This window comes from Microtus oregoni, unplaced genomic scaffold (genome assembly GCF_018167655.1).
Source record: "Microtus oregoni isolate MIOR12 unplaced genomic scaffold, Mior012 000094F_ref0000399, whole genome shotgun sequence".
Lineage (NCBI taxonomy): Eukaryota > Metazoa > Chordata > Mammalia > Rodentia > Cricetidae > Microtus > Microtus oregoni.
Window position 1 is genome coordinate 3,554,797 of NW_024544707.1, and position 21,767 is coordinate 3,576,563.

At 41.1% G+C, this 21,767-nt stretch overlaps 1 protein-coding gene across 1 annotated transcript in view; it reads left to right on the forward strand.

Annotated features, from left to right (window-relative positions):
• The first annotated feature begins 666 nt into the window (after positions 1 to 666).
• Positions 667 to 21,767, forward strand: part of LOC121442720 (fibronectin type III domain containing protein 3C1-like) — a 39,296-nt gene continuing 18,195 nt past the window's right edge. Inside the window, exon 1 of the mRNA XM_041644325.1 lies at positions 667 to 791. Coding sequence (XP_041500259.1) covers positions 667 to 791 — 125 coding nt within the window. The remainder of the gene's footprint in view (positions 792 to 21,767) is intronic.

Sequence of the window (21,767 nt, forward strand, 5' to 3'; positions counted from 1 at the left end):
GTAGTCTGGTTGAGATATGGAAATAAGGGCCCCTGTCTGAGGGGGAGTGAAAACAGAAAAAACAGGGACAGACCAGGAAAAGGATCAGAGAGTAAGACATTAGTCCTCCTTGTCCTCTGGGATGCAGTCAAGCAATACCAAGGTGCATACTTTTGGTGAGGTACACCAGAAGGGTTCCTGAAATTCAAGCTCTGGTAGATTTCTGCCTCTGTGAACTAAGTTGAGGAGAGAAATGATGTATACAAAGTAAAGAGATAGTGGAGAATATCCTGACCCTAAAATGCTAGAACAACACAACGATGGGTCATTCAACTCCCAAGAATGCCAAAGCCTTTGCTGTCTGATGGCCCTTGCAGTGGAGAATAGCATCCCTTTGTGACAATACGGATACTTCAAGGAAGGGGGTGGTGAAAGTCTCCCATTGACATTGGTAATGGCCTTTGGGGTAAGGAAATGTGATTCTCTCCAAATCTAGGAGATGGAATGAATGATGCTATAGGTGTATAGTCATGATAGACAATGATGGCAGTGTTCCAGGCTGAGGGTAGGACTCAAGCAGAAGCAGTGAGATCTGCCTGCTGAGGAGTTCACTTAGGAATGAGGAAACTTGCCCGCTACACTCACTGAGAATGGAAGGAATTGAGATTTTCATGATATCACCGAACAATGGGATCCCAACGAGAAAGACCTTTTACCATCAATCAACTTATCCAGGCTTCCAGAAATGGGATTGGTATTGTTCTGGTGAAAAACTTTCAGGGCCTCAACTACTGTCAGGGAGTAATGGTGAGGTATACGTGTGTCAGAAGAAGAGTGTCGTCTGTGGCTATGAGCAGAGTGTCAGGGATACTTGAGATAAGAGCTGTACAGACTTTGTAAGGGAGAGAAATCCAATGTGACAAGGCTGGAGGCAAAGGAGGAAATAGAGGAGAGGACAGGAAAAAACAGATGGATGACAGTTTGACAGCTGTGATGAATAGCAGTTGCTATGAGTTAAGGACAGAAGGCAACAGGTCAAATATATAGCGTCTGTTTGCGTAAAGAAACAGGCTACAGGTTGGGACAAATTCCAGCAGTGGGCTAGAAGAACTAAGACCTGATTCAGAGGCTGTGCAGGAGGCCAAGGTGAAAAGCACATGGTGAAGAAGCCCCCTTGAAATTAAAAGAGTCAAGTGAATTTTTGATGGTGTGGGGGCAGATGTGTGAGAAAGGAGGGATGGGGACCACTGGGTGTGTGGGAACAACTGAGGAGTTAACCCATCTGAAGGCCCTGTATGAAGGGGTAGGAGGAGGAAGTAAAGGAGCAGCTCTTCTCTGTCTCGAAGAAGGGTGCTGGTGAGGAGAAAAAAAAAACTTTGGGAAAGATTGTCAAAAGCAGTCGACCCTTAGAATCTCTGTGGGAGGGCAGGCAAAGGTAAGTTGTTGGAACAAACTTGAGTCAGAAGTCAGGGAAAATGTCTCATGACTTGAGGTGAAGGGAATGGTAAAGAAAGATCCCTAGGAGGTTCAAGATTGTGAAGAGGTGTCCAGGTGGTATATTAGAAAGAAGAGACTCAGGGTTGAGAACTATTAGGTGAATGGTCTCACAATTAGGAGGAACACTTGGCTCTCCAGACTGTGAAGATAGCCATGCTTTGGAGAGAGTTCTCAGAAGTTGAAGTAATAAGGGCGGCGGGGCTGCGTCCCCAGCACCCCGGCCGCCTGCTTGTTGGCTAGCTTATGCCCCGAAATAATTACACGGACACTGTATTCATTTAATCACTGCTTGGCCCTTCTGCCCTAGCCCTTACTGGCTAATTCTGATATCCCGATCAACCCATCTCTAATAATCGGTGAGCACCGGTCTTACCGGGAAAGGTTCAGCATGTCTAACCTGGCGGCTTGCTTCATGTGTGTCTGCCCAGGAGCCGGGAGCATGGCCTCTCTCTCAGGCATCTGCTCCCAGGAGGAGAGCAGAGCTGTGGAGTCTCTGACCTCACTTCCTCTTCCTCCCAGTGTTCTGTCCTGTTTTCTCCTCCCACCTATCCTCTAACCAATAAAATTGGCCAGGGAAGTGCCTTTATTAGCCAATGACCTTCCTCCATCATTTCCCCTTTTTCAGTTTAAACAAAAAAAAAAGGCTTTAACATAGCAAAATTACATATAACAAAACAGTTATGAAGTAAAAGTTACAATAATCTTTATCATAACTAAGGAAAACTATAACTATAACTAACCATTCTTAACTCCATCAAAGACTCCAGAAAGATATATTACCTAAGTAAACAAGAACTAAGAAACTTCAAACTCTAGAAATGACAAAGACATCTCGCTGCCTGGACAGTCACCCAAAGTTCTTTTGTACCGTTGGGGCATCCATCTTCAGCCTTCAGGCCCATGGTATCCAGCAGACATTTCCATAAAGCAGGAAAATTCAAAGTCAGTTCAGTCACTATCTGTTGTGTCCTGCAGAATGTCTCGCAGACTCTTTCAAAATGAATCAGGAACCCCGAAAGATCATCTCACCTTAGGCAAGTTCAGTAGTCCTCTCTCTGCGGGTTCTCTGTGTCCAGTTTATGCAATAGTCCAGGCAAGAGCAGTTTCTTGCCCAAATGGCTATCAAAACTCCATAACGAGCCTCTTCGATGCCCATCTTCCTCTTGAAGTAGATTGGTGCTGCCAGGAGCAGAGTGTCTCATTGTCATGAAAAGTCCTCAGTTATTAAAACATTAAATGTCCTATTCTGTAATCTTTGAAAGACATGAAGAATGTCTATCTAAAATATATCTCTATATATCTAGAAAATCTAACATGACTACAAGCTTTACTATTATCGATGATTATCCATTAACAACCTATATTTCTTAATTATACATTACATTTTTAAATGAACTACACAATCACAATACCTTAATCAAAATCGGAAACACTTATACATATAACAAAATTGACCTTAAATCTCTATCAATAAAGCAAAATCTATACTAATGCAAATTATTCATATCTATATCATATCCCCCTTTAAATGTAAAAGAACATTTATAAACAATATTTGGGAACATGGGCGCAGTTTTTTCTCTCCAAACTGCTTCCTGCTGAATGGGGGCGTCGTTAATTAGGTCTTTCATGGTATTACCTGTGTGCTAGTTTCATCTCAGTTGGCAGTTGAGCGAAGCAATTTTCTGAAGGTGTTCACACCAACCCTTCAGGAGGGCGTGGTCCATCATACCAAATCGGGATAAATGCAATACACAAGGTCTGACCCTCTGTGAAAACAAAAGAAGAATCTCTTTTCCAAAGTATCATATCCTTAGATCCAAATTCATAATATCTATGTTGGATTAGTTTAGCAGCATTTATAAATAAATGTCTTTTAGCATCTGTTGCTCCTTCCTCAGCATTTAAATAATTTAAAGAGAGCATAATAGCATACAGTATCAAGATTCTCTGTGTATTTTCCATCTTTGTGCAGCTTTGTTTTAACCTCTATTTTGTTTATTTTTACTTTTAACTCTTTGCTTTTTGAGACAGGTTCTCTGTATCTTTGACCTGAAGTAACTCTGTAGACCAGGCTGTCTTTGAACTCTCAGAGATCCGCCTGTCTCTGCCTCCCAGGCATTCAGGATTAAAGGTGTTTGCTACTACACCTTGAACTCACAGAGATCTGTTAGTCTCTGCCTTCTAGGCACTGGGATTAAAGGCGTGTGCTATCACACACAACAACTCTCTTTCTTTTTTTGTTTTTTACTTTAAGAACTTCAACTTTTAGTCTGCATATATTTTTAACACACTTTAAACCATTCAGAAATTTTCTTTGTCTTTGAATCTCTCTTTACTGTATATCTCTCTTTTTCTGACCACACGAGCCTTTAAATTACTGAGCAATATGGGTAGGATTAAAGGCGTGGCTTTGCCAGCTAGATCCAGTCCATTCCTTAGCTTTCCAGCCTCATGGCGGATATACAGGCTGTAGCCATGTTTACTGCAACAACTGTATGGCATTTCAAGGTCCCTGCCAGCAAGTGAGCTACAACAGACAACACTCACACGTCCTCTCTTGGTAGCCGGCCCTCCTGCCTTAAACAGTCAGAGTTTGCCCTGGCAGGATGGCCCAGAAAGCCAGCATTTTTAAACGGCGCAGCTTTTTTCCTGCTACGGCTGAAAACCGAAAAGCATGCGTTCAGCTTTTCGTCAACACCATTTAAGTGTTTCGTGGCAGGACCTCTTAATGAGCTGCAGGCTCTGCAGCTAAAGCTGAGTCAGGAAGCCTCTCTTAGATGAGGCGCTTGCTTGCCTCTAGCAAGCAGAGTAGAACCGAGAAATTGCTGCTACCAAGAAACCAGGCACAATGCTTTCACTTTGTTCTAGAATTACTTCCCAAGCTGTCTCAGGCTTTATGTGGAAGCAGTTGTCCACGTGGGCGCCATATGAAGTAATAAGGGCGGCGGGGCTGCGTCCCCAGCACCCCGGCCGCCTGCTTGTTGGCTAGCTTATGCCCCGAAATAATTACACGGACACTGTATTCATTTAATCACTGCTTGGCCCTTCTGCCCTAGCCCTTACTGGCTAATTCTGATATCCCGATCAACCCATCTCTAATAATCGGTGAGCACCGGTCTTACCGGGAAAGGTTCAGCATGTCTAACCTGGCGGCTTGCTTCATGTGTGTCTGCCCAGGAGCTGGGAGCATGGCCTCTCTCTCAGGCATCTGCTCCCAGGAGGAGAGCAGAGCTGTGGAGTCTCTGACCTCACTTCCTCTTCCCCCCAGTGTTCTGTCCTGTTTTCTCCTCCCACCTATCCTCTAACCAATAAAATGGGCCAGGGCAGTGCCTTTATTAGCCAATGACCTTCCTCCATCAAGAAGTGAAACTGACAGAAAAAAGAAAATGAAAAATGATTGGGTTGATACCCATAGCCCTAAAGGAGCAGGATGGGTATTAGGCTATCAAAATATATTCAGTAGGGTTACTGAGAAAGATGTGAGAATGAATGTGGTACTGTGTAATTCTGGACAACTTTATGTCTCATCAATAGTGTCACCATAGGAGTCTCAGTTAAGGTCAATGAATGAATGGGGGTCAACATCAGCTACAACCCAGTATGAGAAGATATTTTGAAAGGCTCCTAGTTTATGAAGTAATAACCTTCCTTGTAAGCAAAAGGGAGAGAAGGGAAAGACAAGAAATGAGTGCATGTGGATAAGGTCATAGAAGAAGAGAGTAAATAAGTGTGTGATGGTCAGAATCCCATGTTCGCCTTTCATGTCAGCACAAGGAAAGAAACTCCTGTAGTTGTTCCCTGATAGTCAATTTGTCAATTGCAACTGGACCCAAAAGAAAGGATATGGTCTTGTTATATACCATCACAAGCACCCTGTGTTCTATGAGCTCAGATGATAAGGGGTAAAGCATCCTAGGTAACTTTATTCATCAGTTGACAGCCTCAGCACAGAAGAAATGGGACTGCTTTCAAGACAAGTTGATCATAAGACTTGTCACTCAATTCAGTCCCAGTGGGAAGACAGGTAAACCAAGTCTCTAATGGTACTTCTTGCTAGGGAGGGGCGATAGACCTGGACTGAAGGGTGTCCAACAAGAGGACATACTTGAGGTGTTCTTGTGAGTTCACTCTGCTAAAAGAAATGAAATTGTTTGTGTGAACCAAAACTTCTGGAAGAGGTTAGTAAGCAAGGGAAGCAGAGAGGATAATCAGGAAGAAGGAGGTGGCAAATCAAAAGAGCCAGGACAATGGAGATGTCAACCATGAGTTGGGCATAGAAAGGAACTGGTTCTATCCCTTGTTCTTTATGGTCCATGTTTAACAACGTTGACTTCCTGATTTAAAAAAAAAAGTAGTACTGTTCTTTCAGAAGTGCACAATTCACCCTATGGGTAGCTTCCAGAATACTGACATCCAGTATACTGCATGGCAGCGGCACCAGGGATCAGATCTGGTCTTGAACTGCCCGGAGCTGATGTACAACATCTTTGAGACTCTAATACTTGTTTGAAGTGTTAACTGGTGAGGGCGTACTCACAGGTTGGAGGCCCCGATACCCACATTCATCAGAACCCCCAAGATTACTAAAAGGAAAATTACCTTCACAGACCACTATGTCCTCTCAGAGGTCAAGGTATAGGTTGAGATTTGTGTGTCAGGAGGGAAGAGTGAGATTAGGAAGCAGAGAAACGTACGAGTGCAAACCCTTGTACTTTTAACAGGAAGAAACATGAATGCCTGGGAGCTACAAATCTAAAAGTTTCCAGAGGTGTAGGTCAAGCAGTGGAAACGTCAAAGCAGGATATCTGGAAGAACTTTCCGAGTGTTCACATTTGGTGTTAAGAGTGAATGTGCCAGAGGGAGATGGAAGGTCCAAAGGCTAGGACTGTGACAGGGTACAAAAAGGGGAATGATATTCTGGACAGGGACACTTCCAATGTTAAGTTGAAGTTAATGGATTTTACAATAATAGGATTTCAGAGAAGTTGTAGCATGAATGAAATATCAGGTGGAGATGGACAGAAGGGAAATAGGGATGGGAAAGTACGACATGAGGAAGGAAAGTCAGAACAGAGCTCTTCGTTGGAAGCTGAGGGGTCAGGCTTGGGTCTCTGATTACTTAAAGGTTTGAGAGTTTGGTTCATCTAAGGAGTTCAGCAGACTGAAGAGAGAGAGGTGTGTGTGAGGCTGGGCTTGGCGGAGCATCACTTTAATTTCAATTCAGGAGGCAGAGGCCGGCGGATCTCTATGAGTTCAGTGACAGCTTGGTCTACACAGTGAGTTCAAGGACAACCAGGAATACATAGAGAGACCATGTGTTTAAAGAGTGAGTAGAGATTAATAAAGTTGAAGGGAAAAAGCATAGTGAGGGTGCAGTTGTACATAGAGGACTAGATGTCTCCAAGGGTGACTTGGCAGGCCAAGCAAAGTGCCTTTGCTATGGCCTCCTGAGGAGATGTTGAGACGATTTCAGGCAGGTCAGAAACCTCTGAAAGTTCATTACAGTGGCCTGATTTGAGAAATCTTAGCCTCAACTCCAGCGATGCCATGCACATACTCGATTTCAGGGTTTTTCTACTGGGCATAGTACAGTTTCCCTGTTGAAGAAAGTCAAACAGATATGGGACAGGAAAGCCTGATCCGTCACCAGGTACATGTGAACACAGTACCAAAATGAGGCAAACAAAAAGGAGTTAATGGATTTCGCTGATGGATAGTAATACAGTCTGGTTCAGGTATTTAAGTGAGGACCACTGACTGAGGGGGAGGGAGAGTAGAAAGAGCAAGGAGAGACTGGGAAGGGGATCAGAGAGGATTCCATCAGTCCTTCTTCTCTTCCAGTATGCAATCTTGGGATACAAAGCTAGGTCTTCTGGTGAGGTTCCAGAAAGGATCCTGAAAACCAAGCTCTGGTTGAATTTCTGCCTGTGAGATGGGGCGGGGTGAGGAGAGAAGCAATGTGTACAAAGGAAAGAGATAGTGAAATATCCGGGCCCTAGACTGCTAGGGCAACCCAGCAATGGGTCATTCAATTCCCAAAGGTGCCAAAGCCTTTGCCTGCCTGATGACCTTTGCAGTATGTAATAGCGTCCCTTTGGGGCAAAAATGGATACTTCCAGGGGGAGAAGAGAAGCCTCTCATTGATAATGGTGATGGTTTGGGTGTAAGGAAATGTGATTCTCTTCAGATCTAGAAGATGGAATGAGTGATGCTATAGGTGTATAGAGAGTCATGATAGATGATGACAGCAGTGTTCCAGGCTGTGGTAAGACCCTGATGATTGACTGCAGGAAGCTATGCCTGCTGAGGAGTGGTCTTAGGAAAGAGGAAGTTTGTCTCCTCCACTCATGGAGAATGGAAGCAGTCGAGATTCTCATGATATCACTCAACAATGGGAACACAACAAGGGGGAACCTTGAGGGTTCTAACATCAATCAACTTATCCAGTGTCTCAGAATTGGAAGTGGTATTATGTTGGTAAACAAACTTAAGGGCCTCATCTACCATCAGGGATTAATTGTGAGGTATGTGAGGCTCATAAGAAGCATGCAGTCGTGACTGGGAGCGGGGTAGTAGGGATACCTGAGGGCAGAACTGTACTGAGTTTATAGGGGATAGATAGCCCTTGGGACAAGACTGGAGGCAAAAGGAGAAAATAGAGGTGAGGACAGGAAAAAACAAATGGATGAAAAATAGCTTGAAGGCTGTGGGGAATAATAGTTGCCTGAAGTTACAGACTAAATACGCAAGCAATGACACATAGCATCAGTGTGTTTACAGAAGCAGCCTACAGGTTGGGATTAATTCAGTTGTTGACTAGACCTGATTCAGATGCTGTGAAGGAGGCAAAGGAGAAAAACACATGGTGAAGAAGCCCCCTTGAGATTAACAGGGTGATATGAGGTTTTGGTGGTATGGAGGCAGACAGGTGAGAAAGGAGGAAATAAGGGGTGGGGACCACAGAGTTTGTGGGAACCAATGAACAGTTAACCCAACTGATGGCCCCATAAGAGGGGATAGGGGGAGGAAGAACAGGAGGAACCCTTCTATGTCTTGAAGAAGGGTGCTGGGGGGGAGAAAAGAGGCTTTGACAAAGTTAGTCCAAAGCAGTGGACTCTAAGAATCCCTGTGAGAGGTTAGTCAAGGTAAGTTATTAGAAGAAATTGAGTCAGTGTCAGGGAAAATATCACAGGACTTGAAGAGGAAGGTAATGGTGAAGAAGAACCATGTGAAGTAGTAACCAGTAGGTATTTGAGAAAGGATGACCTCAGGGCTAAGGACTACTAGAAGGTTGGGCGCACAAGGAGTAGGACCCTTGGGTTTCCAGAATGTAAGGACAGGCATGCTGTGGAGGGAGTTCTCAGAAATAATACTAACAGAAACAAGTTAATGAAACATGATGGCATTGATACCTAGAGCTCTAAGGGGAGAAATGAGTATTTTGTTATCAAAATGTGTTAAGAAAGGTTTGTGAGAGATGAGAGACAACTGGTGATGACGGGTAATTCTGTACAAATTTATGTCTTATACAAGGGTGGTCATGCTAGGAGCCTCAGTTAAGATCAAGGAATAAATGAGGGTCTCCATCATTACAGCGTAGCATGAGAGGACAATTTGAAATGCCCCAAGTTTATAGTGTAATGCCCTCCCTGGTAAGCAAAAGGGAGAGCAGGGAAAGGCAAGAAATGAGTCTATATGGATAAGGTCCTGGAAGAAAATGGTAAATAAGGGTGTGATTGGGGGAATTTCACATTGTCCTTTATTGACTTCAAAAGGAAGGAAACTCCTGTAGTTCTTCCCTGATAGTGAATTACAACAGGATTAATCAATTTCAACTGAATCCAAAAGAAAGAACATGGTTTTGACACATATCATCAAAATTACCCCGTGTTCTGTGGACTCAGATGTTGTGGGGGCAAAGCATCCTGGGTACCTTCATTCATCAGTTGACAGCCTCAAAACAGAAAAAATGGGACTGGTTTCAAGACAACTTGATCATGAGACTTGAAACTCAATTCAGTCTCAGTAGAAAGCCAGAGAAACCAAGTCTCTCATGGTACCTCCTGCTAGGCAAGGGCCATTAGTCCTCGAAAGAGGGGTCTCAAAGAAAAGCATAGTTTTGGGTGTTCTTGAGAGTTCACTGCCCTGGAAGGAACTAAAGTGGTTCTTTAAACTAAAACTTATGGAAGAGGTTCATAAGCAGGAAGGCAGAGGAACACAGGATGATGAGGATAAAAGAGACAGAAAGGAAAACATCTGGGACAATGAAGATGCTAACCCTGAGTGGGGACCTGCAGAAAGGCAGTGGCTCTATTCCTTATCCTTTATGGTCCATCTCTACCAGAGCTGACTTTCTGATAAAGAAATAGAACTGTTCTTTCAGAAGTGCACATAGAGACCTATGGGTGGACTCCAGGATACTGATACCCTGCACAGGAGCAGCAGCTAGGGAACAGATATGGTCTTGAAATGGCAGGAGCTGATATGTAACATCTTTGAGACCCTAATACTTGTTTGAAAAGAGGTGTTAACAGGTGAAGGGTTACTCGCAGGTTGGAGTTCCCCATACCAACTTTCATCAGAACCCCCAAGATTTCAAGGATGATGATCACCTTCACAGTCCAGTATGTATTAACAGATGTCAAGACATGGAAAGAGGTTTGTGTGTCAGGAGGGAAGGTTGAGATTGGGAAAACAAGGAAGTTAAGAGTACAGACCCTTGTACTGTTAACAGAAAGACACATGTGTCCTTGGGAGCTGCAAATCCTAAAGATTCCAGTGGTGTATGCCAGGCAGTGGAAAATGCATAGCAGTATATATGGAAGAGCTTCCCTGAGTGCCCATATTTGGTGTTAGGAGTGAGTGTGCAGAGGGGAGTGGAGGGTCCAAAGGCTAGGGCTGTGAGAGACAGCATATGGGTGGCAGGACAGTATGGAGGGGACAAATCCAAGGATAAGTTGAAAATATCTTAGGGAAAGAATTTAAGAGCCATTATGTGTATAAATTTAATAACAAGAGCAGAAGATTTTAGGGAAGAAAAGGACAGAAGATGAATAGAGGCTGGGGAAAGTAAGACAGAGGAAGACGTCAGAAAGCAAATCTCTTCCTTGGCAGTCAACTGATCTGGATTGTGGTTGGATGTTCAGTTGTTCTAAGTTCTTCAGATCAAACAAGGAAAGGTATGTTAATGCAGTGAGTTGGAGCAAGAGTGGTAAGTGTAAGGTCGCAATGATCAGATTCAAAGTTGCCGAAATCCAAGGAAATGGGCGAGATTGGTCAGGAGTTGCATAGGCAGTCTTGGCAGGTCAGGCAAAGGCCTTTTTATTGCTGCCAATGAAGAGACACTGAGGAAGTTATGGAGAGGCAAATCTCTGGAAACTAATTTTGGTGGCCTATTTGCAGAAATCTTTATCTCCATTCCAGCCATCCTCATGCGTCTACTCAGATTCATCAGCTTCCTGTCGGGCATGGTGGAATCACAATTCTGAAGAGAGCTAGGCAGTGATAGGTCTCAGGAAAGCCTTGGTTACTGGAGGCAAGTGATGTCAGAACCAATGAGATGAGTGGATGGCATCATTAAAGGTTTTCAGGAAATCTGCAGTGAAACAGTCAGGTTTAGGTCAGAACCCAGAATCCTGTCTGAGAGGGAGGGACATGACAAAGGTCAGCGACAGGGTTAGGGAGTAGACAGGAGTGGATGCATCACTCCATATCCTCTAGGATGCAGATGAGGCAGATCAAGGTAGGTCCTGTGCAGGTGGAAGATTAATTAGTAACTGTATTCAGATTCCCAGGGGCAGAGGGGACTTTCTTTATGGAGGACAACTGGTACCAATGGGAGCAATCTTAACATTTGGATGAGATAGGGGTGGTTAGAAGGAGCCAATGTGGACTCTCATATATGGGCTTTAGAGGGCTCACCGAAACAAAAATGAAAACAACATCGCAAGATACAAGAAGCAAGGAGAAGTCTAGTGGGTTAGGAATTGGATTGGGGGTGTGGGAATTAATAAAGGACTACAGCAGGGTCTTAAGAAAGTAAAATAGTGATGTGAAGAAGGAGGATCTTTTGATGGGTTCAAATTAGAAGGAGGTGTGGGCAAAAGGGAGTGCCTATACATTAAACTCAGAAGGACTGGGAATGAGGGGGTTATAGATAACCTCAGGAAATTTGAGTAATGCTAAGGGCAGGAAAAAATCCAGTCCTGTGTAGCTGGAGAAGCAAGCTAGATTGTTTTGAAGATGCCTCTCTCCTCTCTCTCTCTCTCTCTCTCTCTCTCTCTCTCTCTCTCTCTCTCACACACACACACACAAACACACACACACTCGTTCCTTTCCCAAAGGACTGGAAATGATAAGGACTATAGAAATTCTTTGGGCATTGAGACAGTGGAGCTGATCTACAGGGAGCTCACCAAGGACAGCTGGACTATGACTGAAAAAGCATGGGTTAAAACTGGACTCTCTGAACATGGCGAACAATGAGGGCTGATGAGAAGCCAAGGACAATGGTACGGGGTTTTGATCCTAGGCAATGTGCTGGCTTTGTGGGAGCCTAGCCAGTTTGGATGTTCACCTTCCTAGATATGGACAGAGGGGGGAGGACCTAGGACTTACCACAGGGCAGGGAACCCTGACTGCTCTTTGGACTGGAGAGGGAGGGGGAGAGGAGTGGGAGGAGGGGGAGAAGGATGGGAGGAGGGGGAGAAGGGTGGGAGGAAGGGGAGGGAAATGGGAGGCTGGGAGGAGGTGGAAACTTGTTTTTTTTTCCTTCCTTTTCTCAATAAAAAAGAAAGAAATTCTTAGGGCACAGTTGATCCATTGAGTTATTTGAAAAGCAAATTCAGAGCCATTTTCAAATTAAATGGAAGGCCTGTACCCATAAGTGAGAAAAGATTTTGCTTAGTAGCCTAGAGGCCACACTGGAAGTAAATTTTTTAGTAGTGGGGAAAGCCTCTACCAAACCTGTGAAAGTGTCAACTCCCACTACTACCAGGAAGTAATTGACGTGGCTTTTGGGATGTATGAGTTGAACCATACATAGATGAGTTGAGAAAGGTGAGAACCTAATAGTAGCTCATAAAGAGACCCTATGACAGATGTTACACTGTTTATAGAGATCCTGTAAGTTCTCTTCCATAAAAGAGTGAAATGAACACATTTACTAAGGACATTTCAGAGGGGAAAGTGGCCTAGAAGGTATCAGTGACTTTCTTGGAGGAAGAAAAGGTTTTTTAGTTGAAGAGGTACTACATTGTTAAGATACTAGTAAGCTTCTCAAAGGTTGTCTTTAGGGATCTGAGTGTTGAAGGAAGCCACTTGTTTGTCCCAGCCACCCAGAACCAAAATAATCCCACAGAAACTGTATTAATTAAATCACTGCTTGTCCCATTAGCTCTAGCTTGTTATTGGCTAACTCATATATTAATTTAACCCATTTCTATTAATCTGTATATCACCATGTGGCTGTGGCTTACCGGGTAAAGTTTTCAGCATCTAACTCTACTGGAGACTCCATGTCATCTCTCTGACTCTGCTCTTCTTCCTCTAGCATTCAGCTTAGTTTTTCCAGCCTAGTTCTGTCTGCCCCTGCCATAGGCTCAAAGCAGTTATTTATTCATTAACCAATAAAAGCAACACATAGAGGAAAGGACCTCCCACACCATCTGAGCTGTTTCAATGCTATGATAAGTTTGAAAATGAGAGAAAAGGAGTCAAAGGGGAAAGACAGTGGGGTACATCCTAGCTCTTGGCCAACCAGCAGTCCCAGGATTAGGCAGTCTTTGCCCCAAAGTGGAACATTTAGCAATGGGGTTGCTTCAAGGAGACAGGGATGAGTTTCCTGGTAATAACAAGGTATTCGTTGAAGTGAGAAAACACTACATTCTCCAAGTTGAAGTGCTTGAATGAATTATATCATAGGTATACTGAGAATGAGTGTAGATGCTAATTGTGGTATATATACCTAGGTTTAGGACCGTAGTGAGTGCAAAGAATTCTGCCTGTTGAAAATTAGTCTGATAAAAGAGAGAAGCTGCCTCTACCAGCAGCTGAGGGAAGCAGTCAAGATCATCATGGTACCCCATGGTACCAGTTAAAATAACAATCTCAAATTGTTATCATAGCTAGCACAATAAGGGCCTTCCCTGAGAAAACTACCTTCAATGAACCAATCCAAAGGTCTAGGAATGGGAGGTGGTAAAAAAAACCTTAATGAGCCCTCCATTGTCCTAGAGTAATTGTGAAGTATTGGGCTACAAGAAAGAAGTTATCTGTATTTGAGAGAAGAGTAGCTAGGGATGAGTGAAGGGCAGGACTGGAGAGAAACTACAGTTTAGAAAAGCGTGGTGCAACAAGACTCGGAGCAAAAGGAGGAAGTGCAGGAGAGTGAAAGATGGCTACTCATGTTGCACACGGGTGAGAGGAGAAAAAAAAAGATGTTGAGGGAAAAGTAACTTTGAAAAGTCTAGGGATGAGCAGGATGGCAGTTTCTAGAACATTGTGGCATAAGGGGCCACGTTGATATATACTTCAATTTGTTTAAAGAAATACTGGTTGGGCTTGAAGAACTAAGACCTGGTTATGATCACTATAGAGGTAAAGGTAAAGAAAGGTCAGGAGGGGTGGGGAGCCCAAGGGCAGAACTTCCTGAGGGCCTGTTTCAGGGTGATGGAACTTGTGACTGTGTCTGGAGTGGAAACCAGATGACCATGAGATCATCTTTGAATGCAGCATAAAAAGGTTAGGAGAGGCGCACAACGCTGGAGACCTGTAGCAGGAAGTAGTCTCTGAGACTTCAGACTGCAAGAAGGGCTCTCTCAGTCTTAGGAACTGGTATCGAGTACACAACAGTTGAACTATGTCATATAGTAGAATGTTGTCGGAAGACGAGAATACTTGGGAGGAGAAAGAGGGAGAGTGTAAGCAAGAGAGAGGAGAGAAGACTGAACAGGAACAGAGTGCCCTTGAAGAACTTTTCCCAAGTGGTAGGAGCCATCATCAAATCTCTGTGGAGAGCAATCCAGGTAAGTCTCTGAGAGAAGTTAGATTCAGGGATGGTCAAAGTGAAAGGAGAAAGTTCCAAGATTTGCTAGAGGATAATGGTGAAGAAGGCAACATTGAGCCCAAGACTGAAAAGAGAACTGATGCCTGGGGATCTGTGAGAAAATAGTAGAAGGGCCAGGTGGTGGGGGCACATGCCCTTCATTCTAGCACTCGGAAGGCAGAGGCAGGTGGATCTCTGTGAGTTTGAGGCCAGCTTGGTCTACAGAGCAAGTTCCAGGACAGGCAGGACTGTTTCATAGAAAAACCCTGTCTCAAAAACACAAAAAATAAATTTAAAAAACTTTTTAAAAAGTAAATAGTAGAAGGTTGGGTATACGTGAGTAGATTAGGAACTGTCTAAAGGTCTTGTATAAGGTGATAGGGACATTGAGCTTTCAAACGTGTAGGACAAGCATGGTATTGTTGGGGGAGTTTGTGGGCATTAGGATATTCATAAAGAGGTAAGAAGTGATGGGTTTAAGTCCCTGCCGCCTGGCAGAGGAAAATGGATGCTTCAGAACTGAGATAAATCAAGAAGGAAGTCTAAGAGAAATGAGTTCCAGGTAATGGTGTTGGGCAAATGTCAGGTGGCCTGTGTCCTATATAATAGGGCTGATTTTAGAGACAAAAACAGGATTGAGGGATGTGAGGGAGTCACCCTCAGGTGCCGTCTAACACAGAAGGATAAATTGAAGATAATTTGATAGTCAAGAAATACATAGTACTGATGCAAGTTTATGAAGCAAGCCCCCTCCTAATAGAGGAAATTGACAGTGGGGTAAGATGAGAAATGAGTTCATAGGACTTACGTTATAGAAGGAAAAAATGAATAGGGGTATGAAATGTGGAATCTCGGCTTGGGCTTTCATGCTGGTGACAGAAAGAATGCTCTTGTGGCTAGGAGGGCAGTGTAGAGGAGTTAGACAACAGAAGCATTCTCCACTTTATTACCTTGTGCCAACCCTCAGAGAGCAAGGCACTGGGCTCAAGAGCAACTGGTTGAGCTACCGGATGGGAGATGGTTTGGGAGGAAGAATCAGCAGAAGCTCTAAAGGTGGAATCTCCAAGGGAGAATGAAGGGGATAGACTCTTTCAAGAGAATTTGGGTTGGAAATTTTTATGTTGCAACATCTGAAATGCATATACAGTATACTAAAATAGACATTATATTACCTAGAGTCACCCTGCCATGCAATAGCTCTCAAAAATCTATTTCTCCCATACAAAATTTTCTTTTCTTTCTTCAGAAATTACCCATTCTCTAACTTCCAATCGACTCCTGGTAATGTTACCTTCAACTCTACAAAATTCTACATATAACTGAGATCATGATGTATTTAAATTCTGGGCTTAACTTATTTTATTTATTAAATATCTTTTGGGTTTGTATATGTTGTAGCAAATGACAGAACTCTGATTCTTCTTTTGAAGACCATTTAGTGTATGCAAAATTATAATTATGCTGCCTTTTAAAAAATCATGGAAAATGTAAGAATGCATCTGAGTGATAGAGAGTTCTTTTAGTATGTGAAAGGGCCTGGATAAAATTCCAAGGAATACACACACGCAAATACACATAGTAAAAAAAATGTGTCATCTTGTAAAATTTGCATGTCCTTGAATGCTTTTCTGGTTGTATTCTAATGAACCATTGCAAATTTCAATCCTACTTAGTCTGTCTGATTTTACTTAAATTGAGGAACGCTGTAAATATCCTGCTGAGTTTAACACATATTTTTATCAGATTCTTGATTTAATATTTAATGTAAGTTGTAATTAAGTCTTCATATTTTTCATTGTACTGATATATTTGAAGGGTGACAATAGATCTAATTTTTGGGTTGTTTTTGCCAATATATTATTATTATTGTTTGATGTGAATTTTTTCTTACGTTTAGAAAACAATACAGAATACGGAGCACAGCCCTGCTGTTCCAACCTTGAAAAGCCTGTGGTAAGTAACTAAACTGAAGAGTTCGTGATCTTTTACCTTTTCACTCTTAATCCTCGCAATCACTGTGATGTTTTCTTTAAAAGAAGATTCATTGAAAGTATTTACTGTGTTAAATTTCTGTAATCTCCTTCAGCAAGCAATAATAACCAATGCAGCACCATTAAACATAAAATTAATAGCTAGATATTTCATCACAGTATTTCAGCACCTACTATGAGTGATACACCTAATATCAATTAAGACTGAAGAAAAAGACTGTATTCAAAATTACACATCATGATTTTTAAGTATATTCCTTGCATTTCTATCATTTTAGATTTCTAATATCCAAACAAGATCTGCTACTGTTTCATGGAATCTGAACAGTACTGAAAAATGTGATCATATTAATTCTCCTGTGACATTTGAACTGGCACTATCTAGCGATGGTAAAAATGAAATCTACAAAAGCATGTATAAGTAAGTCTTTTTAATTACTTTGTGTTATTCACTTCAAGTATATTGTATAAGCATATAATCATTGTGCCCCAACTTATACCTAGGTTAAATTCTTCGTTTTTTCCTAGATTCTTCCATTAGACAGGGTTAGTTTTTAGTTTAGTTTTTTCTAATAGTTGGTTTTCAAAAAATCAAAAATGCTCATTAGATTGAAGATGTTATTTAAATATCAGATCATCCATTTTCATCTACAAGCTTCCTGGTAGACAAATTTGAACTTTAGGAGGATAAAAAAGTGAACCTCCAATTCCTCCTCATTTTTCAATTGCTACAATTTAGAAAGAAAGAGCTCCACGTGATGCTGTCGTTGGGTAAACAAGTGAGATAGTTTACATGGCAGTGAAAATTCAAGCCCTGGATTCTTAATTAAGTTCTGGGAGCTGGTTATAAAAAGGAGTCTGTTAAAATAGCAAGATAAATTGAGGGGGGTGGCTCAGAAGATGATCCAGGACTATAGAGAATACATTAGAAGATAACATGTGCACAACCAGATATTCTAAACAGCAGTCAGCCTGAATGAAGTTGCAACAGACAGAAACAAGGAAGGAAAGACATTCAGATAGAGAGAAAGGGACATTCTTATATCCATTTTTCACCTTAGGCAGTAAGAAAGCAAGACATGGTGTACAATACTTTGAAAATCATATTAGACAATTTGATTTTCTAAAACTCTTTTTGGCCAGATACTCAAGGTAAAAATAGGAATTTATGTCTTATTGACTGTGTTCTTTGCTTTACAAAAGCTTCTCAGTTTCAGGATGTCCTATTTATTTACTGCTGCTCTCAGTGTCTGTCCTCTTGAGGTTATATTCAGAAAGTGATCTCCTGTGCCCATGAATTGAAGGCTACTTCCCACTTCCTCTTCTATTAGGTTCAGTATGGTAGGATTTATATGGAGGACTTTAATACATTTGGACTTAAGTTTTGTGCATGATGATAGATATGGATCAATTTTCATGCTTCTACATGTTGATATCCTGTTATACCAGAACCATTTATTGAAGATGCTTTCTTTTTTCCATTGTATATTTTTAACTTCTTTGTCAAAAAATCAGGTGTTCATTGGTGTGTGGATTAACATCAAGGACTTCAATTCAATTCCATTTGTCAATCTCTCTGTTTTTAATGCCAACACCAAGCTGTTTTCATTACTGTAGTTCTGTAATAGAGCTTGATGTCAGGGATGGTGATGCTTCCACATGTTACATTATTGTACGGGATTGTTTTGGCTATTCTGGGTTTTTTATTTTTCCATATAAAGTTGGTTATTGTTCTTTCAAAGTCTGTGAAAAAATTGTGTTGGGATTTTGATGGGGATTGCATTGACTCTATAGATGGCTTTTTGTAGGATTGCCATTTTATTATGTTGATCCCACATATCCAAGAGAATGAGAGATCTTTCCATTTTCTGGTATCTTCTTCAATTTCTTTCTCCAAATACTTAATGTTTTTCTCAAAAAGCTCTTTTGCTTCTTTGGTTAGGGTTGCCTCCTATATGTATACACACACACACACACACATATATATATATATATATATGTGTGTGTGTGTGTGTGTGTGTGTGTGTGTGTATATGGTTAATATAGTTTAAGTCATTTGTGGCTATTGTAAAGGGTGATGATTCTCTGATTTCTTTCTCAGCTTTTTTATCATTTGTATATAGGAGGGCTACTGATTTTTCTTAGTTGATCTTGTATCCTACCACATTACTGATGGTATTTCTCAGTGGTAGAAGTCCCCTAGTAGAATTATTGGGGTCACATATGTATACTGTCATATCACCTGTAAATAATTAAAGTTCCACTTCCTCATTTCCAATTTGTAGCCCCTTGTTCTCCTTTTGTTTTCTTATTGCTATAGCCAAAACTTCAAAAACTATATTGAATAGATATGGAGAGAGTGAGCAGTCTCATCTTGTTCCTGATTTTAGTGGGATCGCTTGGAATTCCTCTCCATTTAATTTGATGTTGGCTGTCAGCTTACTGTATATTGCTTTTATTATGTTTAGATGTTTCTTGTATCCCTGATCTCTCCAAGACCTTTATCATAAAAGGGTGTTGGATTTTGTCAAGTGCTTTTTCAGCATCTAAAGAGATGATCATTTTTTTTATTTCTGTTTATTCATATGATTAATTACATTGATAGATTTTCTGTGTTGAACCATCCCTGCATCTCTGGAATGAAGCTTATTTGATCACAGTAGATGATTTTTTGATGTGTCCTTGCATTTGCCTTGTTATTATTTTACTGAGTATTTTTGCATCTATGTTTATGAGTGAGACTGGTCTGTAATTTTCTTTCTTGATTGAGTCTTTGTATAGTATTGATATCAGGGTAACTGTAGCCCCATAAAATGAGTTTGGCAATGTTCTTTCTGTTTCTATTATGTGGAACACTTTGAGGAGGATAGGGATCAGCTCTTCTTTGAAGTTCTGCTAGAATTCTACACTGAAACCATTTGGCCCTGGGATTTTTTTGGTTGAGGGGCTTTTGATAACAGCTTCTATTTCCTTGCAGGTTATAGGTCTATTAAAATTGTACACCTGGTCTTCATTTAATTTTGGTATATGGTACTTATCCATGAAATTGTCCATTTTTTTTAAATTTTTCAATTTTGTAGAGTACATGTTTGTATACTATGACATAATGATTCTCTGAATTTCCTCAATATCTGTTATTATGTCCACCTTTTTATTTCTTATTTTGTTAATTTGGATGTTCTCTTTCTATCTTTTAGTTATTTTAGATAAGGATATGTCTATCTTGTTGATTTTCCCAAAAAAACAGCTCTTTGTTTTATTGATTATTTGTATTGCTTTTGTCTCTATTTTGTTGAGTTCAGCCCTCAGTTTGATTATTTCCTATCTTCTACTCCTTGGGTGAGTCTGCCTTTTTGTTCTCGAGCTTTCAGTTGTGTTGTTAAGTCAGTACTGTGAGCTTTCTCCATTTTATTTATGTAGGCACTTAATTCGATGAACTTTTCTTTTAGCACTGCTTTCAGAGTGTACCATAGCTTTGGGTATGCTGAACCTTAATTTTCATTGAATTCTAGGAAGTCTTATGTAGGAGAAGTGTCGCTTGTTAGTTCCCAGCTGCCCGTCTACAATAGACCCAAAATAAACTCACAGAAATTGTATTAATTAAATCATTGCTTGGCCCATTAGCTTTAGCTTCTTATTTGCTAACTCATATTATTTTAACCCATTTGTATTATTCTGTATATTGTCACGTGGCTCTGGCTTACTGGATAAAGTTCCTAGCTCTGTCTCTGGCGGCTCCATGGCTTCTCCCTGATTCCATCTCCTTTCTCACACCATTCAGCTTAGCCTCCCCAAGTTCTGCCTTGCTATAGGTCGAAAGCAGTTTTTTTATTAATCAATGGTACATAGGGAAATCCCACATCAGTCTTTAATTTCTTTCTTTATTTCTTCCTTAAACCAGGGGTGGTTCAATAGAGCACTGTTTAATTTACATGCGTTTGTGGGTTTTCTGAAATTAGTGTTGCTGTTGAATTCTAATTTTAAACCATGGTGGATCCGATAGGATACAGGGAGTTACTCCACTTTTTTGGTATCTGTTGGGATTTGCTTTATTACTGAATATGTGATCTATATTATAGAAGGATCCATGAGGTGCTGAGAAGGTATATTCTTTAGCACTTGGGTAGAATGTTCTGTAGATATCTGTTAATTCCATTTGAATCATGATATCTGTTAGTTCTCTGATTCTCTAATAGGTTTCTATCTGGTTGACCTGTCCATCCAGGCGAGTAGGGTATTGAAGTCTCCTACTATTAGTGTGTGGGGTTTGATGTGCCATTTAAGCTTTATTAATGTTTGTTTTACGTTAGAGGGTGCTCTTGTATTTGGGACATAGGTTCAGGATTGAGACTTCATCTTGATGGATTGTTCCTGTTATGAGTACAAAGTGTCCTTCTCCATATCTTTTGATTGATTTTAGTTTGAAGTCTATTTTGTTACATATTAGGATAGCTATACCCGCTTCTTTATTAGTCCATTTGATTGGAAAATCTTTTCCCCCAGCCTTTACTCTAAGGTAATGTCTGTCTTTGAGGTTGAGGTGTGTTTCTTGTATACAGCAGAAGGCTAGATCCTGCTTTTGTGTCCATTCTTTTAGCCTCTGCCTTTTTATAGGTGAATTGAGTCTTTTGATATTGAGAATTCAAGGACCAATGATTGTTAATTGCTATGATTTTTCAGTGATAGTGTGTGTGTTTCCCTTCCTAGAGTTTTGTTGATGTGAGGTTATCTGTTTACTGTCTTTTTTGTGGGTTCAATTAGCTTCCGTGGGCTGGGGTTTTCCTTCTAGTACTTTCTGTAGAGCTAGATTTGTAGAAGGATATTGTTTAAATCTGGTTTTGTCATGGAATATCTTGTTTTCTCCATCGGTGATGATTGAAAGTTTTGCTGGTTATAGTAGTCTGGGCTTGCATCTGTGGTCTCTTAGTGTCTGCAACACATCTGCCCAGGACTTTCTGGAGTTTGTAGTTTCCATTGAGAAGTTGGGTGTAATTCTGATAGGTCTACCTTATATGTTATTTGACCTTTTTTTCTTACGCAGCTCTTAATATTATTTCTTTATTTTATATGTTTTGTGTTTTGATTATTATATGGTGAGGGGATTTTTTTTTATTCAGGCTATTTGCTGTTCTGTAAGCTTCTCGTATTTTCATAGGGATATCCTTCCTTAGGTTGGGAAAGTTTTCTTCTATGACTTTGTTGAATATATTTTCTGCACCTTTGACTGGAGTTCTTCTCCTTCTATCCTTATT